At 39.8% G+C, this 15,325-nt stretch overlaps 1 protein-coding gene across 2 annotated transcripts in view; it reads left to right on the top strand.

Annotated features, from left to right (window-relative positions):
- The first annotated feature begins 6,732 nt into the window (after nt 1-6,732).
- The window catches only part of EPM2A (EPM2A glucan phosphatase, laforin), a 43,371-nt gene continuing 34,778 nt past the window's right edge, over nt 6,733-15,325 (top strand). For both annotated transcript variants that reach the window (XM_082049177.1, XM_082049176.1), the window contains exon 1: nt 6,733-7,034. In XM_082049177.1, the coding sequence (XP_081905303.1) occupies nt 6,776-7,034 (259 nt within the window). In that variant the 5' untranslated portion in view covers nt 6,733-6,775. The remainder of the gene's footprint in view (nt 7,035-15,325) is intronic.

Genomic DNA, 15,325 nt, shown 5'->3' with positions numbered 1-15,325 from the left:
GAAACAGGTCACTATAGTACACAGCAACATACACACACCAAATTAAGTAGTAGAAGTCCCCTGTCTATGATCTAGTCTCCAAAGTATGTCGCACACATCCTTTGGCTTGTGGCTGTGAGCTGTTGCCATGACCTGTGGAAGGTTGCTAAGTTGCAGGCTGTTTACACACTGATTCTAGACTGCAATTCATATTTTCAAGGGTTTCTTTATGTCTGGATGAAAAGAGTGTTTGCTCCTCAGCAAGGATTATTTGTGTGTCAGGTAAGTGAACTGAGTGAAGCTTGCCAAATCAGCTGAAATAAAGTTTATTTAAAAGAGAGACAAGAAATGTACAGTTGAAAAATTGTATATACATGATACCAAGAAGATGAAGAAGCGGCAGCAACGTACTGGATTGATCCACTGGTACAGTAACATGTTCCTATAAGGAAAGAAGATAATGAGTAGAGATACTAAGCACACTATTATCCCCTTGAGAATTAAATCTACTTCTGGATTGGAGCTGGCTGATGATACAACCTTTTAATACTTTTAGTGTGTGGTGGGACTGTCAGGCAGGAAGCAGGGTGGTTTCTGGAATTGTTTCTTTCTGCTGCCATGTTACTTAGACCTTAAAGATAATTTGTTGCCCTAAAGATAGTTTCTGATTTTTTTTTTTTTTTTAAATCCAGTTTCAGCCTAAGAAAAAGGCTCTTAAGTTGTTATATTTTTATATATTTGGAGAAAGAAATTGATTGCTAAGATCAGTCACCAGTAAGTTGGATTTCTTGTATTATGAGGAGCATATAATAACCACTGAGAATTGTATATTTAAATGAATATCTCTACATTTCATCCTCTGTTATATGGGTCATGATTTGGGGAATAGCATCCCTCGGACTGTGTTTGCTTTTTCTAAAATAGTAAAGGGGGAAAAAAAAGCAATAAACCAGTTCTATTTCTAACTTCCTTAAAATTTAGTCAGAAGACTTTTCTGCAGGACTTCATTTTTTTTAATGCTGTACATTAAGTTCTGCTCAGTTTTGGAGCTAGAAGTGTATTGCTCAAGAGCATCTTGAGAATAAACTTTTTGTGTTTACCTAACTTTCCCATTGTTCCCTCACCTTTTACACAACAGCAACTGGATTTTTAATGTTCCTGAATTCAAGATCAATAATTTAGTGAAGATAGTAAATTACGCAGAACTTACAATATTTGATGCTATGATCTTAAAGACCGAGCCAAATATTTTTCCCTCTTAACACTGTGTGACTTTCTGAAATATTGTTGTTCATATATGCAACACTTGCAAGAAAAGGTCTGCATAATGAAAACTAAATGGTAACTTTTTCTTAAAATGATCACAGGAGTATACTGACTGATAGAAAGTTTCTGTACTTTAATTTGTTGGCGGTTCTCAGAACACCGGACTGTGGTCAGTTACAGATGGTGTATTAGACTGGAGCACAGTTAATAGGGTCTGTGTGCCTCAGCTTTTCAAAGTGGGAGGATTATGCATGTCTCCACAAAAAAAAAAGGCACATTCTTCTACTTAAAAATTCATCAGTCATATTGCACACAATTTTGGGTCAGATTCCACTCTCCTAACTAATAGAATGAAGTTTTGGTATTGCTTACAGTCGTGTTTGGTTTTATACTGTGCCTTGTTTGAAAGGGCTGAAACACTTTTTTTTTTTCCCCCTCAAGGTAGGTATTTTAATGAGAAACTTGACATACCATTGCTGGTAAAAGACTGGTTTCAAACAATGTACCTTATTATAAGTTGGCATTGTAACAATTTACTGTTACTGCTTTTGACTCAAGAAGCTCAAGGTACTCTGCAACCAGAAAATCTCTACTCTTCTAGAGTTTACACAAGCCCTCTTAAGTAAATCCTTGGCCATGTTGCTGTTAAGTCTATCAGAACTCCTAGTTTGCCTGGGGACATAGGACTCTGGTGCAGATGCTCCACAGATATGTGAGGCTGGCCTGGGGTGTCCCTCCAAGAACTGTGTGGGTTGCTTTACTTGAAGCCAAGAAGCAGCTGTGTGCTGGGCAGATCTGCGATAGGTGTTGGTAGCTGGGCACTGATGGGGCTGATCCAGCACACTGAAAGGGGCCTCTGCTGAAATATGTTGGGACTTTTTCCAGCTCCCAAGACATCTGAGGCTGGAGAGAATGCAGAGATGGCTTTATATTTATTAGGATTAATAGGATTTTGTAAAAACAAACCTAGTAGAACAGTGATTCCTATGTGTGTCCTTGTAATGTTTACTGTAATGTTATTGCATATTTATGCTGCCTAGTTACTTCTAAAAATAAACTTTTTTTTTTTTTTTTTTAAGTTAAGGATATATGCTACACAAAACACCACGCAAAAGTGAAAATAATCTCCTGTGGTGTCCTACCTATTATTACAATTCACCAACACAAATCCTAAAATGGTCAGTCATGACAGAGCTTCTCTTGGTTAGCACTAAGCAGTTCATGCAGTTATCACTGCTTCGACGGAGCACCAAAAGTAAAAAATGATAATACTGGTGCTTATCTGGTTCTTAAGCTGCTTAGCCTTCTTACAGTTTTCAGACTACAAAGGTAAAATCTCAGGTTTTTCTTAGCTGCTGTACTGTCAAATTAGAAGAAACAGTGAAAGTGTTAATTCATACCTCTATCAGAATTATCACAAGAAGGACAGTGGGACTTCAATCAGAAGGGTTGGATCCATGGATCACTGGTTAGTTCAGATTATTAATCAACATAATCAACTTTCACTTAAAACTGATCTTATTTTTTTGGTGGTTTTTGTGTTTGTCACTTTCATATTGAAGCAGCATAGGCAACTAACATTTTACTCAAATTACTAATACATTTAAATCAGCTTACCACATAATATAAAAGTTTTCCCTTTTACAAGCAAGACTGTACAGTGTGCTGCCTTTCTCTTTTCTATAATTAGCACAAACATTTCAAAATTGCAATAGCACTTTATCCACATCTTTACAAGAAAGAAAATGACCTAAAAAGGGAAGAAAGGCTAGTCTAGGAAGGAGCAGAGCTAATCTAAACATCACCTACAACTTGCAGTTAGGGATACCCCCCCGCCCTGCCTTCTCCAACCAGATCCTTTCAGTGTTTGTGCTTTGTTTTTGTTTTTCAGCCTCTGTCTTCACTACAGATTTCCCTACTTGGTAATACTATCATTTGAGAGCACTGTACAGCAGCAGCAGATAAATCTGTGCCAAGCAGCAAACTGGACCATAGTGTAAAAGTCTGCGATCAGTAAAGAACTACCCCAATGTGGAACTAAGTTATCTGTCAGTTTAGTAGTGTTCACATTTTTCAGATAGCTGTGTGCTATTTCTATACCTAGCAGACACTTTTCAAATAAGAAAATGGTGAAGAAAAAGAGGACTTTCCACTTTGAAAGTTGAAATTTGGACTGCTGTATACTGTCAAACTTCTTCATTAGTGTCTTTGTTATAATTTCAGCCAGTAATGTTTTGTCCAAGTTTCCTGAATGTAACAAATGGTTCAAAATTCTGAGATCACAAAAATACCAGAACAATTTTATGCCAGGAAGAGACAGTATAAGAAATTGGAGAGACTTCTGTATCATAAGAAAACCATAAACATATATTTCCTGACTGTTTAATCATCCACAACAATGGGATTTACATAAACACAGAATTTCAGCATTAGTATATCAGTAGGGCCCTACATAGGAAGATTTGTGATTCTGCAAAAGTTTAGTGCACAGCAACAGAAAATGCCTTTAAATGTGTTTTACATGTACATAAATATAATAATAGCTCCAGTTTCTGGACATATAAACTTTTCCTTAGAACCCTTTTAGCTACAGCAATTAGGCAGAAACTGAAGACATAGCTGTTGATATTAAGCTGTACACAGCCTTGGTGATTCCTCCTGTGAAATCTCCACCACCTGCACATATTTTGCATAATAAATCAGACATATAGGCTAATTGCCTGGAAATTACATAAGGTTAGACCTATCAGTACAATTTCAGAGAAATCCCACAAAGCAATTGGTTATTGCAGAAACTCTGATCCCCAGAACCCCTTTTTGGATATTAATGTTGTAGAAAAAATAGTAATTCTTTTTCATACAGTTCTTCCCACTTAGAAAACCAGTCAGCATTGACAAACACCTGTAATGGTACCAGTTACAATAAACTGAAAGCTTTAAAATGAATTTGGCACTAAGCATCACTGTGTCGCTAGCTTACTGTTAGATTTGAGGTAGAGCAAGGCTTCTGCTCAGAATATGCTGTAGGTTAAGTTTATTGCTAGATCCTAAAGAGCTGGTAAGGACACGAAGGCTTAGCATTTATTATTACATTTCAGACAGAGTACTAGAATGGTAGTTTGTTCCCATGGGAATGAACAGTTAACAGTAGTTTCAGGGACAGGTAAAAGCAACTTGATTATTAGAGTTTTGACTCCTTTTTGATGGGACCTGTAAGGTTGACAAGTTGGAATGAGGACATAATATAGGGAAAAAAATGAAATTATCGTGTCTGTGAAAGATGACTGGATTACAGGACAGGCTTTTAGGATTGAGAATAGCGTTGAGGACTGCAGGGGAAGAGCACTGGTCAGGCAGTACTAGAATAAGGAGTCATTTTGGCACAGGACAATAATCTATTGTTAATTCCTTAGGAGGCTTAAGTTGACACTTAAAACTAAATTTAGGGTTGTGGCAATGGCCCAACAGCTGAAGTACTTCTTCAACTCCTGCAATCCCAAACAATAACAGCAAATGTAACATCTGTTCCCCTCCCCGCCTTCACTCTAGCTAGAACTCCAGTTTAGAGATGGCAAATCCACAGACAACACAAACCTAACAATGGCAAAACACACATTTGCTTCTGCTTCTGAACTTGAACCCAAACCTTATGGTACCTATAGCTCACCAGTCTCAGATCTAATGAGAGTCCATTTTATCCTGGCTACAGCCCTGAGTCCACAATATGGTACTATTCATCAATAAAAATTCCTCTTCTAGTCCCACTCTCTCCAAGCCATGGGACTTAAGTGGCCCAAGCCAATCTCCAGTTCTAGTTTTTATCCCAGTCTTGCAGGATCCTGCAATAAATCCAGTTTTTCAGCCTTTCTTGACCTCTGAGAGCTAACCCTAATCTGAACTTGGGTTTTTGAGGAAAGAGCAGGAAGTCAACCTTGTAACTTTCTGTCATCTTTAGCGTTAATCTAACACCCAGTATTGACAGGCACACATGGCAGAACCTGGAGAAGGAATGGACTGAATTATTTTTAAAGCTAGTATTTGGCACATGAGAGTCTAGAAACATTTTTTTTAAATTGCTCCACATGGCTTACATGTCTAAGATGAGGACTTGGTATTTCCAGGCCACCAAAAAGTTGTGGTTTGTTGCTGGTTGAGGCATAGACAACGGCCAGGAGCTAAACTATCCATCAGATGTATTGCTGGATCCTGCAGTTTCTTAGCTGAGACTGTGACTGGAATGAACAGAAGCATATGGTTTCATGTAGACATAAGATGCCGGGGTGCCTTTAGGGCTTTCTCTAGCTTGTACTTTGGGATAAAACCCCAAAGTTCATTGTCACATTCTGTATTGCCCATAATATTAAATGAATGTGTATTGGAAAGGGGTAGATATTTGAAAGACATTTTGGTAACTTGTCTAAGGCTGAACAAAAGCAAAGATTAAACCGTAATGCTTTGTTCCACAAAGGCAGCAGCACTGCAGCAAAGGCTGGTGCTAGCAGACATGCAAGGAGGATAGCCAGAATTCCATTAGCTTTGGTCGTCTGGAAAAGTGGAGGGATATCACTTACACAAGCTCAATGCGATCAGCTAAAATGAACTAAAGCACTCTTAAAAACAAATTTGGCAGTACATACACTGCAGTGTGTCATCACCCCGAACACAGGAAACAAGCAGCCATCTTTTAAGGCAGGATTTCTTTTGACTCATTGAAAGGCCTTCATCCTGTTCCCAGAAATTGACCTAAATAAAGTGACCATTCCTCTGTTTTCTGCCCTTAAACGCTTCTGAAATGGGTCTATTCAGACAAGGACTGCGCTATAAATGGTTGGATTGCATCCTCTTTCTCAGTCATTCTTTGCAAGTCCTGAATGTTGCTACATGCAGAAGTTGCCAAATTACAGCCAGAAGTACAAAACAGAATACATGCTTTCAGGAGCCACAGAATTTTTAAAAAAACTTTTTAACCTCGCTCAATATTTCACATTTCTGGTCTTGTCATAACTGTCTGCCTCTCAGGGGAAGATTAAACCATCGTGGACACTTCTTTGGAGGCTAAACCTTGTTTTGTAATGCTGCATGTATGGCAGTTATTTAATGATGCGTTTGCTGCACTAAATTAAGTCTGGGCTCTCAGGAGTAACTGCAGTAGCTTCATTTAATGAAGCAATAATAATCATACAGTCAGTACACAAGACACATACTCTTTTGCAACCTGCAAACCAAGTATTTTCCAGCAGAGGTAATTGTTCCAGTCCCAATTTTAAAAGGCTCTCTGGGGTGGGTATTAACTCCTAGATGGCATTTTGAGAGGGAAATCCCCTCTGCTACGTGGGTGCGGGTACTCAGGCACCAGAAAACCCACACCGCCCCTTCCCCCACGCACCGCCTCTCAGCCCGGCCGCGGCCCGAGCGGACCCCGGGGGGCGGTGACCCGGCCCCCGGCCGGAAGTGCAGGCCAGGCGCGGCCCCCTAGCGGCGGCGCGGCCTCCGGGGCAAAGCCGCCCTCAGACGGAGGCCGCTGCCCGCCATGTTGTTCCGTTTCGGCGTGGTGCTACCGGGCCGCATGACGGAGAGCGGCGGGCTCCTGGTGGCCGGCTCGCGGCCGGAGCTGGGCCAGTGGGACCCTCAGCGCGCCGTGCCCATGAAGCCGGCGCGGCCAGCCGCCCCGCTGCCCGCCCAGGAGCCCGCGCTGTGGCTGGCGGAGGTGGTGCTGCAGGACGAGGACGCCTCCAGCCCTTTCTGGTACAAGTTCCTCCGGCGGCGGGGCGGCGACCTTCTCTGGGAAGGTAATGGACGGGCGCGCGGCGGCGGCGAGGCCCCCCCTCGCACCCCCCGGCGCTGGGGCCGCCAGGACGTGCCCGCGCGGCGGGGGCGGGGCTGCCGCCTTTGCCCCGCCCCCCTTGGGTGACAGGGACGGCGGGAGGGACAGAGGGGCGGCCGTTAGCGGCGGGTGGGGGCGCCTTCGGCCCTTGCCCCGCGCCGTGGGGTAGGCATCGGTCAGCCGCCTGGGTGAGGGGCTGCAGTGAGGTCGGTAGGAGCCGGTCGCCCCGGCGCCGCCCGCCCGGCTCTCAGCAGGCGCGGGGCTGTCGAGGGACGGCTCTGGGTGCTGCTCTGGGGGCAGAGCAGCGCTGGGAGCTCTTCTAGAGCGATCACTTGCCTTGCTTCCGGCTCCGGCAGCTCCGACTCTTGGCCGGTGCCCGGGAGCATCGCCCGGGGACAGGGAGAGGTGTGACCGTCAAACGGGCCGTACCCTGAACTAGGCGCTGCCGGTGTCGGCCGCCTCCTGTGCAGGGGTGGCCTGAATTGTGCTTGCAGGTAGAACCTCCTAGGCTGTCGTGACATGACACGAGCACTTGCTAGCAAAAACATGTAACCATGTGGTAGAGGAGAGTGAATGCAGAAGGAGGCTGCTCTTCTAGGTTGGTGAAAGTTATTTGAAACACTTTCATTATTTTTTTCTTACTTTAGGCATCAGTTGTCATGATATTTTGTTTTGTTTTCTCTCCCCCAAAGTAAAGAACTCAGAATTTCCTACTTATGCATTAAGGTGTGATTTGTTTCTTTATTTCAGTAAGATGAAATGTCACGATGGCATTTTCAGGCTGGTAAATTTTACCGATGGTATTGCTGAAAAAAATAAGGAAAAGTTCTGTTAGAGCTTTTCCAGTTTTCTTGCTGTAGTACTTCCACCCTGATTTTCTCCCATGTTGTCAAATATTCAATAGCTTCAGTCAGTTTCCATGTGCAGTTCCAGTATGTTTAATTTAAGTATCTTAAATGAAAGAGAACACTCATACAATTGTGTGCTGAGTCAAAGCTCTAAATATACCTCTTGTTACTGAGGAATGGATCTGACTCAGTGAAAGGAAGACAGATGACTAGGTAATTTCCGAGGGTTTTTTTAACTTATGGAATAGTTTCATAATCCATATACTGAAATAACACATTGTAAAGCAGTTGCTCTTCACCTATTTCAAGAAGAGATATTACACTTTTAAACTGCCATTCGACAACTGTCATACAGACTAAAACATGCATGTTGTCATAACTGTTGCATTTGTTTTTTCTTCTTTATACTAATAAAAGCCTACATGTTAAAAGTACGTTCACTGCAATTTGTGTCATGGAATACTATTTACACCATTTAGTAGTAATTGTTTTATTTAATAGTTGAAATAAGTAGTATATTCTGCCTGTTTTAACCATGTTTTTCTTTTGCAGAAATGCAGGAAAAGTGAATTTATGGAATAAAAAACTTTGCAGCTGTCCAAGGAAGCAGAAATGGGTCTCTTTTGAAGGTGCCAAATTTAGATAATATGCCAATGATATTGGTATATAAAGAGGTCCTCATCACAGTGAATATAGAAATAATAGTAGAGTGGTTCAGTCTATAGAAAATCTGCAGTTGTAAGGTGATGGTTACTATCTAGTTTGGAAGTAATGATATCTCAAGGTATTTGTCCATACATGGGAGCACATTTAGTAAATGTAGTCTGTTGAGTAATAAACATCTTCTGTTTTGGCAGTAGTGCTACTGGATTTAGGATTAACCTGCATGGGATTTCATTCTGGTCATTGTGAATGCTCAGCAGTTTGAGCTTATTGCTTAGCTAGAATGATAAAAAAACAACCAGGCATATCATCCAAATGCAGAGGTTTGGTTTTTTTTTTAATTAGTCATTCATATCAACCGTTTTTTTCTAAGTTGTTATTTACAGGAAAGAACTAAATTAGCTTAAACCCTGAAAATTATTGTTCTTCGTGTGTTACATGAAGGGACCGTAAAGATGTTTTTCTGTCCAATAATTAAGCAATATCTTACAGTCCTTTTTTATGTCATTTGTTTTAATGATTTTTTTTTCAACTGTAGATCAATGAAAGTTTTATCTGTCATCTGTTTATTCTTGTAAAAGTCACAGCTGGAATAGACAACTACCTTTTTTAAAAAAAGAACAAAGGTTTTTTTTGTGATAAGTAAATGCTGTACTATGGCTCTTCAGTATCCTATGTGTTTAGAATTAAAATGTGCTTTGGGAGACATTTAGCTGTTGGAGAACATCTGCAGTTTTGATGACATGATTATAAGGGATAGAGGAAGGTGCAGAATGATACTTGCTCTAAGTTTGAGTTGAGGCATTCATCTGTAGTCAGAGAAACTCCTGTCCAATTACGGATGTCAGATGTTTACATATTTTGGATAGGAAATAATGTGCCATATTTAAAAAAAATAACTCCCTATTTTTTTATTAGTATACTTCATGTGAGAATTTCCCTAGTGATGTGTATTATCTTTATAATACCACAGTGCATGTTGCATCATATGTTTTGAGTATAGGTTTAGTTCATCCTTGCAGCCATTCCAATGCAATGGAGAAACTGAAAGATAAAGTGAGAGTGTTTGTTTCTGTGGGCTAGAAGAGACAAAGTCATGGAGCAGTGTTCTGTGGCCTTTGGGTTCTGCCAGGTGGTCTGGTAGGAAGTGAAGCCTTCAGGCCAGGTTTGGCCAGCAGGAGGGTTGCTGGCTTGTTGCTTGTGTCTGGAGGGAGCTAGTTCCCCCCTCTGCAGGATGAGGTGGGAGAGGAGACTCTTGTGCTTCTGAAGGGTCAGATGCTTACCTCTGCTGTCCTGGGGTGATGATGCTGGTCTGCATCCAGAGCCTGTCACTTAAAGCTATAGGGCTCCTCTGGCTCAAATCATGGGATTTCTGTACACGCTCTAGCCTAAGTGAAGTTTTGTCAGGGTTGGTACTTTGCTTACCTGCTGTGAGCTCAGCTGAAAAGTCTGCTATCCAGGAGAGTTTTTAACTGTCCTGCTGTATATGCGGAAAACAGGTTGGTTATGTTGAGCTTTAGAACCTAGGAATAGGTTTACCCATTTAAAAAAAAATAACATAGATACCTTTTTTAAAAAAAAAAAAAAAAAAATCAACTGCATCCTGTGTGTCTTTCAATGTTATTTGTTTTTGATATAGATTCTTCAGAACTGGGTTTATATCTCTCTTTCAGCTCAGGGAGAAGAAGTATATTGTGCCTGCTGTCAAAACTGAATAAATACAAGATGAAACTTAATGCTTTGATTTGTTTTTGTGAGTTTATGCTTGAACACTCATCTACACCTTTATCTGTTTTGCTCTGGTCTAAATCAACTGTAGGTACTGTACAAGATACGTGGTCCATAACAGCATAGAGGAGTTACTAAGGGCATGCCCCACACCGTATTTTGTTGACACATTTTGAGAAGGAGGGAAAACAACAACAACAACAAATATATATATATACATATATATAAAGTATAAGCTTATGTTCTGCAGTGTTGGTCCATTTTCACATAACCATTAGTTTGATGTAGTTGGTGCTTGCTTGAAGCTTGATAGATACAATATTGCCAGTTAAAGCTGAAAAGCACATCAGCCTACTTTCTAGTAATTTGCACAGGTGAGCAGAGCTTTATTCCTTCCAACAAAATCCCATCTCTAGTCTTCGAGAGAGCAGAAGAGAGAAAAGGAGGTGTCTTGTTTGCACTTACCTGCTGCTGTTCTCTGCAGTTTCTTGGGGGCCCATACAACAGAGTTTGGTCGGTGTGTTGGCCTTCCAGTATTTCCAGTTCGTGCTCCTGTGAACTTGTTAGTTACAGTTTAAGCCTTTTGTTGGAGAAGATACACTTCTGATGATAGTTTTAAAAGACTGGTACATTTATGGAGTAATAAAGGCTTTCATAATATTGTAATATAATTAATGAAAATATCAAAAGTAAAACTTGATCATAGCTTTCAAAGGTTAAGCACTTGATTGACTGAAAACACTGATGATAGTAAGGCACATTTAAATTTTGTTTTTAAAGTGGCAGTGCATTGAAACCTAAAACAATCTCACTTCTTAGATTCAATTCCTTGGAACAAAATGGATTTAATTTCTTGGTTTAAAGGGGAAGATTCTTTAAAGGCTGTATGGGAAGTTAATATCTAGTTGCTGTTTGTGTTGGAGAGATTGTAACAGAATAGAAAATACTTGGGGCTAAGCCATAGCAAGATAAAGCAAAGTAAACATTCTTTGAGGCCATTCAGAAGTACAGTTGTATGCAACATTATTTTTCTGCAACTGAGATTAGTTTATTTTTCATTTTTTCCCAAAGCTAATCTACAGATTCCCAAATTAGGTAGCAGTTCTATTATTAAAAACAAACAAACAAACAAACAAAGAACAACTAACCAAACAAAAAAACAACCAACCAAACCTGGAGAGGATAACATTTCTTCGTATCTCTTTTAATGTTGTATGTAGGATTGTTCCCACTGGGTGTCGCCATTTTACCTGTGAACGGTCAGCAGCTGCTGAGTTTCTTACAGCTACTTGCACATTTTATCAGTATTTACAGTAGTCTCTTCTGCTTTTGAAAACAATCCTGGGCTTTACTTGCTTCCCCCCATCCCAGTCTTGTTCTGAAGTAGGTAGGAACTAGGAAGGAAAATAAAGCACAACTGGATGTTGTTAGTTGAATAACTGTGCATAATATGAATTTGTTCATGCAATGCTCTTGCTTTCTGGACGACGCTAGATACCGTAACCCCTTTCAGATGTGAGGAATCTTTACAAGTAAAAGGTGATAACTTTGAAATCTACAGCTGTTTAAGGAATGGAGAGAAACTTCTGTGCAATAGCTCCTGGCATTTTGTTCTTCAACCCCCACAAGACAATAATTAGCATGAATTATGGTATAAGTAATTAGTAGCAAGTTTTTCATTACTTCTATCTATATGTCAGCATTAACTAACTTATACAGAGCAGACTACTGGAGATAATAAACCAACAGAGAGTTGCCCATGAAGCTGCAAAATTAGAAGAATAAAACCACATACGTACACATGTGATCCTCTGGATTTGGCAGGTATTAATATGTGTCATTTCCAACCCACAGAGATAATCAGGGACCAGCTCTGGCTGCTGTGAGAGCCTAATTAAAGCATTTGTGGTTATAACGGTTAAGTTACAAGAAACACATTGTTTATGCAAATACTTGATTTGCTGTTTTTCCCATCCCCTACTTCATTCCCTGCTCTCACCTCCAAGTGACAGCAGCATGCAGTATGGGTCAAGAATTTATTTTCAATGGTGAGAAGCAATTGGGATGATAATTTGGTTAAGTTTTTTCCATGGTTACTGTTTTGGTGTAACTTGTTTCCTGCCTGTAGTTCAGTAGTCTTTTCTGGTGTGGTAGAAAGTAACAGTTGATAATACACGGTACAATGCCATAGAGTTTCAAAGCAGTCAGGAAGACTATTATATTATACATTTTGTTGCTATCAGCCATTATTCTATCATCTGCATTTCCTTTATTTTTATTTCCGCCATCTGTCTGAGAAGAACCTCTTTTTTACATAAGCTGGATTCCCTTTTAGTTACTTTTCTATGGCTTAATCTACACCATTAGACTGGGCATTTGGTTAAAAACTCTTAGTACAGTAGCAGGTCCCACTGAGAAACACCTGTGCCTAAGCAGACCTGGAGAGAGAAAGAAAACACATTTTTTAGTGTTGCCTTTGAAAATTCTTATTTTCTCATCTCTGATTTAAAAAAATTGAAAAAAGCTTTGTTCATTAGCAGCGTTAGGTGCTGAGGAGGGCTTTCTTGTAAAACATTTAGTTCTAATTCTGCCGTAATTAAAAAAATAATAAAAAAAGAATTCTCTTAGAAGTAGACTAATATACTAACAAATGGTAAATTCAACCTGAATTTTAATAGAATTAAAACTTATTTCCTTGGTTATATATATCAGCCCTACCAAATGAGAAGTTGGAATGGGCTGGTTTAAGTGTCAGAAAATAAACGTGCAGTGTATGATACAAATGGTCTTCTGCTTCTTGGATATCTTTTTTGATCTGGCAAATGTGAGGAAATGTTTCTGAAAAATCAGAGCAGTTATGAAGAAGGTGTTAGTGAACTAGGTGTGGTAAATTAACAATTTTTCTTACATTAGGTATTTAAATAATACAATAAATTAATGTACTGTTTTCAGAATCTACAGGGAAGATGGTTTGTGGGCAGCAAAAAAAGCAGCATTAAAAAGCAGAGTATATTTTTTTTAAGCATGCTGGTAGGGGTAAATACATGACATACAGAATTCAAATGCATTATTTGGCACTATTTGTCAGAGGTGTAAAAACAAAGGGCAGTTTTTCAGCAGTTTTGTTGAGACTTCAGAAAGGTGGGACTCCAGTCTAAGAGCCTGTGGCAGATTAAAACTGCCAAAATACCTGACCTCACTCAGCTCCAGTGAGGGGAATTCAGCCTTACCTACCTCTGTTTTTTAACAATCAATAGCAATTCAGGCTTGGTGGGACTGAGAGACTATTTCAAGGCATCAGAGATTGAATTTCATTTAGCCAGTTAGGCATCAGGGAGACTTTCATGATAAAATCTGATGTAAAGGGTAAGTAAATTTGAAAATTATAAATGTAGTGATGGAAGTCCAGTTAGAGTAATGTCTGATAATGACATAATGTGATAGCAAATTCAGTTACCTGTGAGAATCAGATCCAAAACAGGACTTGAGACTTTTCTTTATTGTCATGTTGGTATGACAGATTAGGAAGTGAGCAAGTACTTAATCTTTTAAATGCTTCATTTTGGAGATTTTTTTTTCCCTCATGTTTTCCTTTGGTTCATGTTGTTCTATTACTATTTAGAAAAAAATCTTTTATTCCTCAAACCATTCCCATTCCTCTGCTCCTAGTGTGTTTATAGCGCTTATGATGTTATTAAAATTGTCCCGGGGAAGATGTTCATTTACCTTGTTAAAGGACCTTGTTTAATATTTCAAATGTAATGACTTATAATATTTAGGCATACTCAAAATTTTGACTTGACATGTAAAGCCTGCTGGTTCATGCAAAATTTATGACAAAGATTAAAAAAGTCTTCGCCCTTACTGATTTGTAAGTAGGTAATCTGGCTGCTTGCTGTTTGGATTTATTTGTTGCTGTTGAAGCTAATGTGTGTATCTAAGGTCATCTAAGCAGTCCTGCAGTTCTTCAAAGGCAGCAGGAAACTGAGAAACATGCTGACCTTGCTGGGGTTTGGAGGTTTGGAAGTTGCACGCCTGTGGTGTAGGGTCTGGGTAAAGCAGGGATGAGACACACAGCACCTTGACAGCTGCTGCTGTACCCTGGAGTTTCTACATACCTTCCCTCACACACGGAAAAACAGAAACAAAATGAAAACTTCCAACCAGCCGTGCAGTCACCTGGTAGCTGGGAGAGCTGTGGCTGAGCAGTACACTACGTGGCTTTGCTGCAAAGAACTCTGCAGAGACAGTGGAAGAGGTGATTTTATTATTTTTCATTCATTCATGGCTTTTTTGTTCATCACACTTAATAGCACTGAGAAATTTCATTGACCCAGATTTTGCTCATTATCTTTTAAGATCAAGCTGATAATTTCACCAGTGTGACTCTTTCAGAACATTATGCAATGTGTGCAGTTGTCCTCCATGTCAAGATGATTCTGTGCTGTTGGCAGACTGTTAGATTATACTACTTTAATCTCTTCACTACAGCTGGAATAAAATAGTAACTGAAGGTTTTTCTTTGTATCCTGTTACTGCATGTAATTAGATCAAATTGCAGAAGGTCATCTTCTGGTCTCTGCTTATCTTCTTCCAGTTCTTGATCTTTGGATGTCTTTTTCTTGCTTACTGTATCTTCATCTGTTTTTCCTTTTTTCATTCTTGTATCTGTCTTTTGCCAGTGCCATTTATCAGTTATGTGGAGATCTTTGGTTTTCATTTTTTTTTTTTTGGTAGGTTGTGCAGCCAGGTTCCTTTGTATTCCACTTTGATCATCCTTTATGTGCATTAAACCAGGAGCCATATGTACAGTCATGCAGATTTTGAGAGCCTTCTGTGAGGCTTGAGCTGTAAGCAGGGATGCTGCTGGCTCTGTTCTCCAGCAGTTCCCTACCTGCATCAGTGGATTCCACTGCACAACCATCCAAAGTAGAGCAACAGCTGGGTTGCAAAAGCAATGGTTAACTTTGTAATTTAATGCCTAGAAACTTATTTTTACTTTTCTGTTTCAGATAAG

The sequence above is a fragment of the Streptopelia decaocto genome (genome assembly GCF_964273445.1).
Source record: "Streptopelia decaocto genome assembly, chromosome: 3".
Taxonomy (NCBI): domain Eukaryota; kingdom Metazoa; phylum Chordata; class Aves; order Columbiformes; family Columbidae; genus Streptopelia; species Streptopelia decaocto.
Note: the sequence above shows the minus strand (reverse complement) of the source record. Positions and strands in the feature narration are given on the sequence as shown.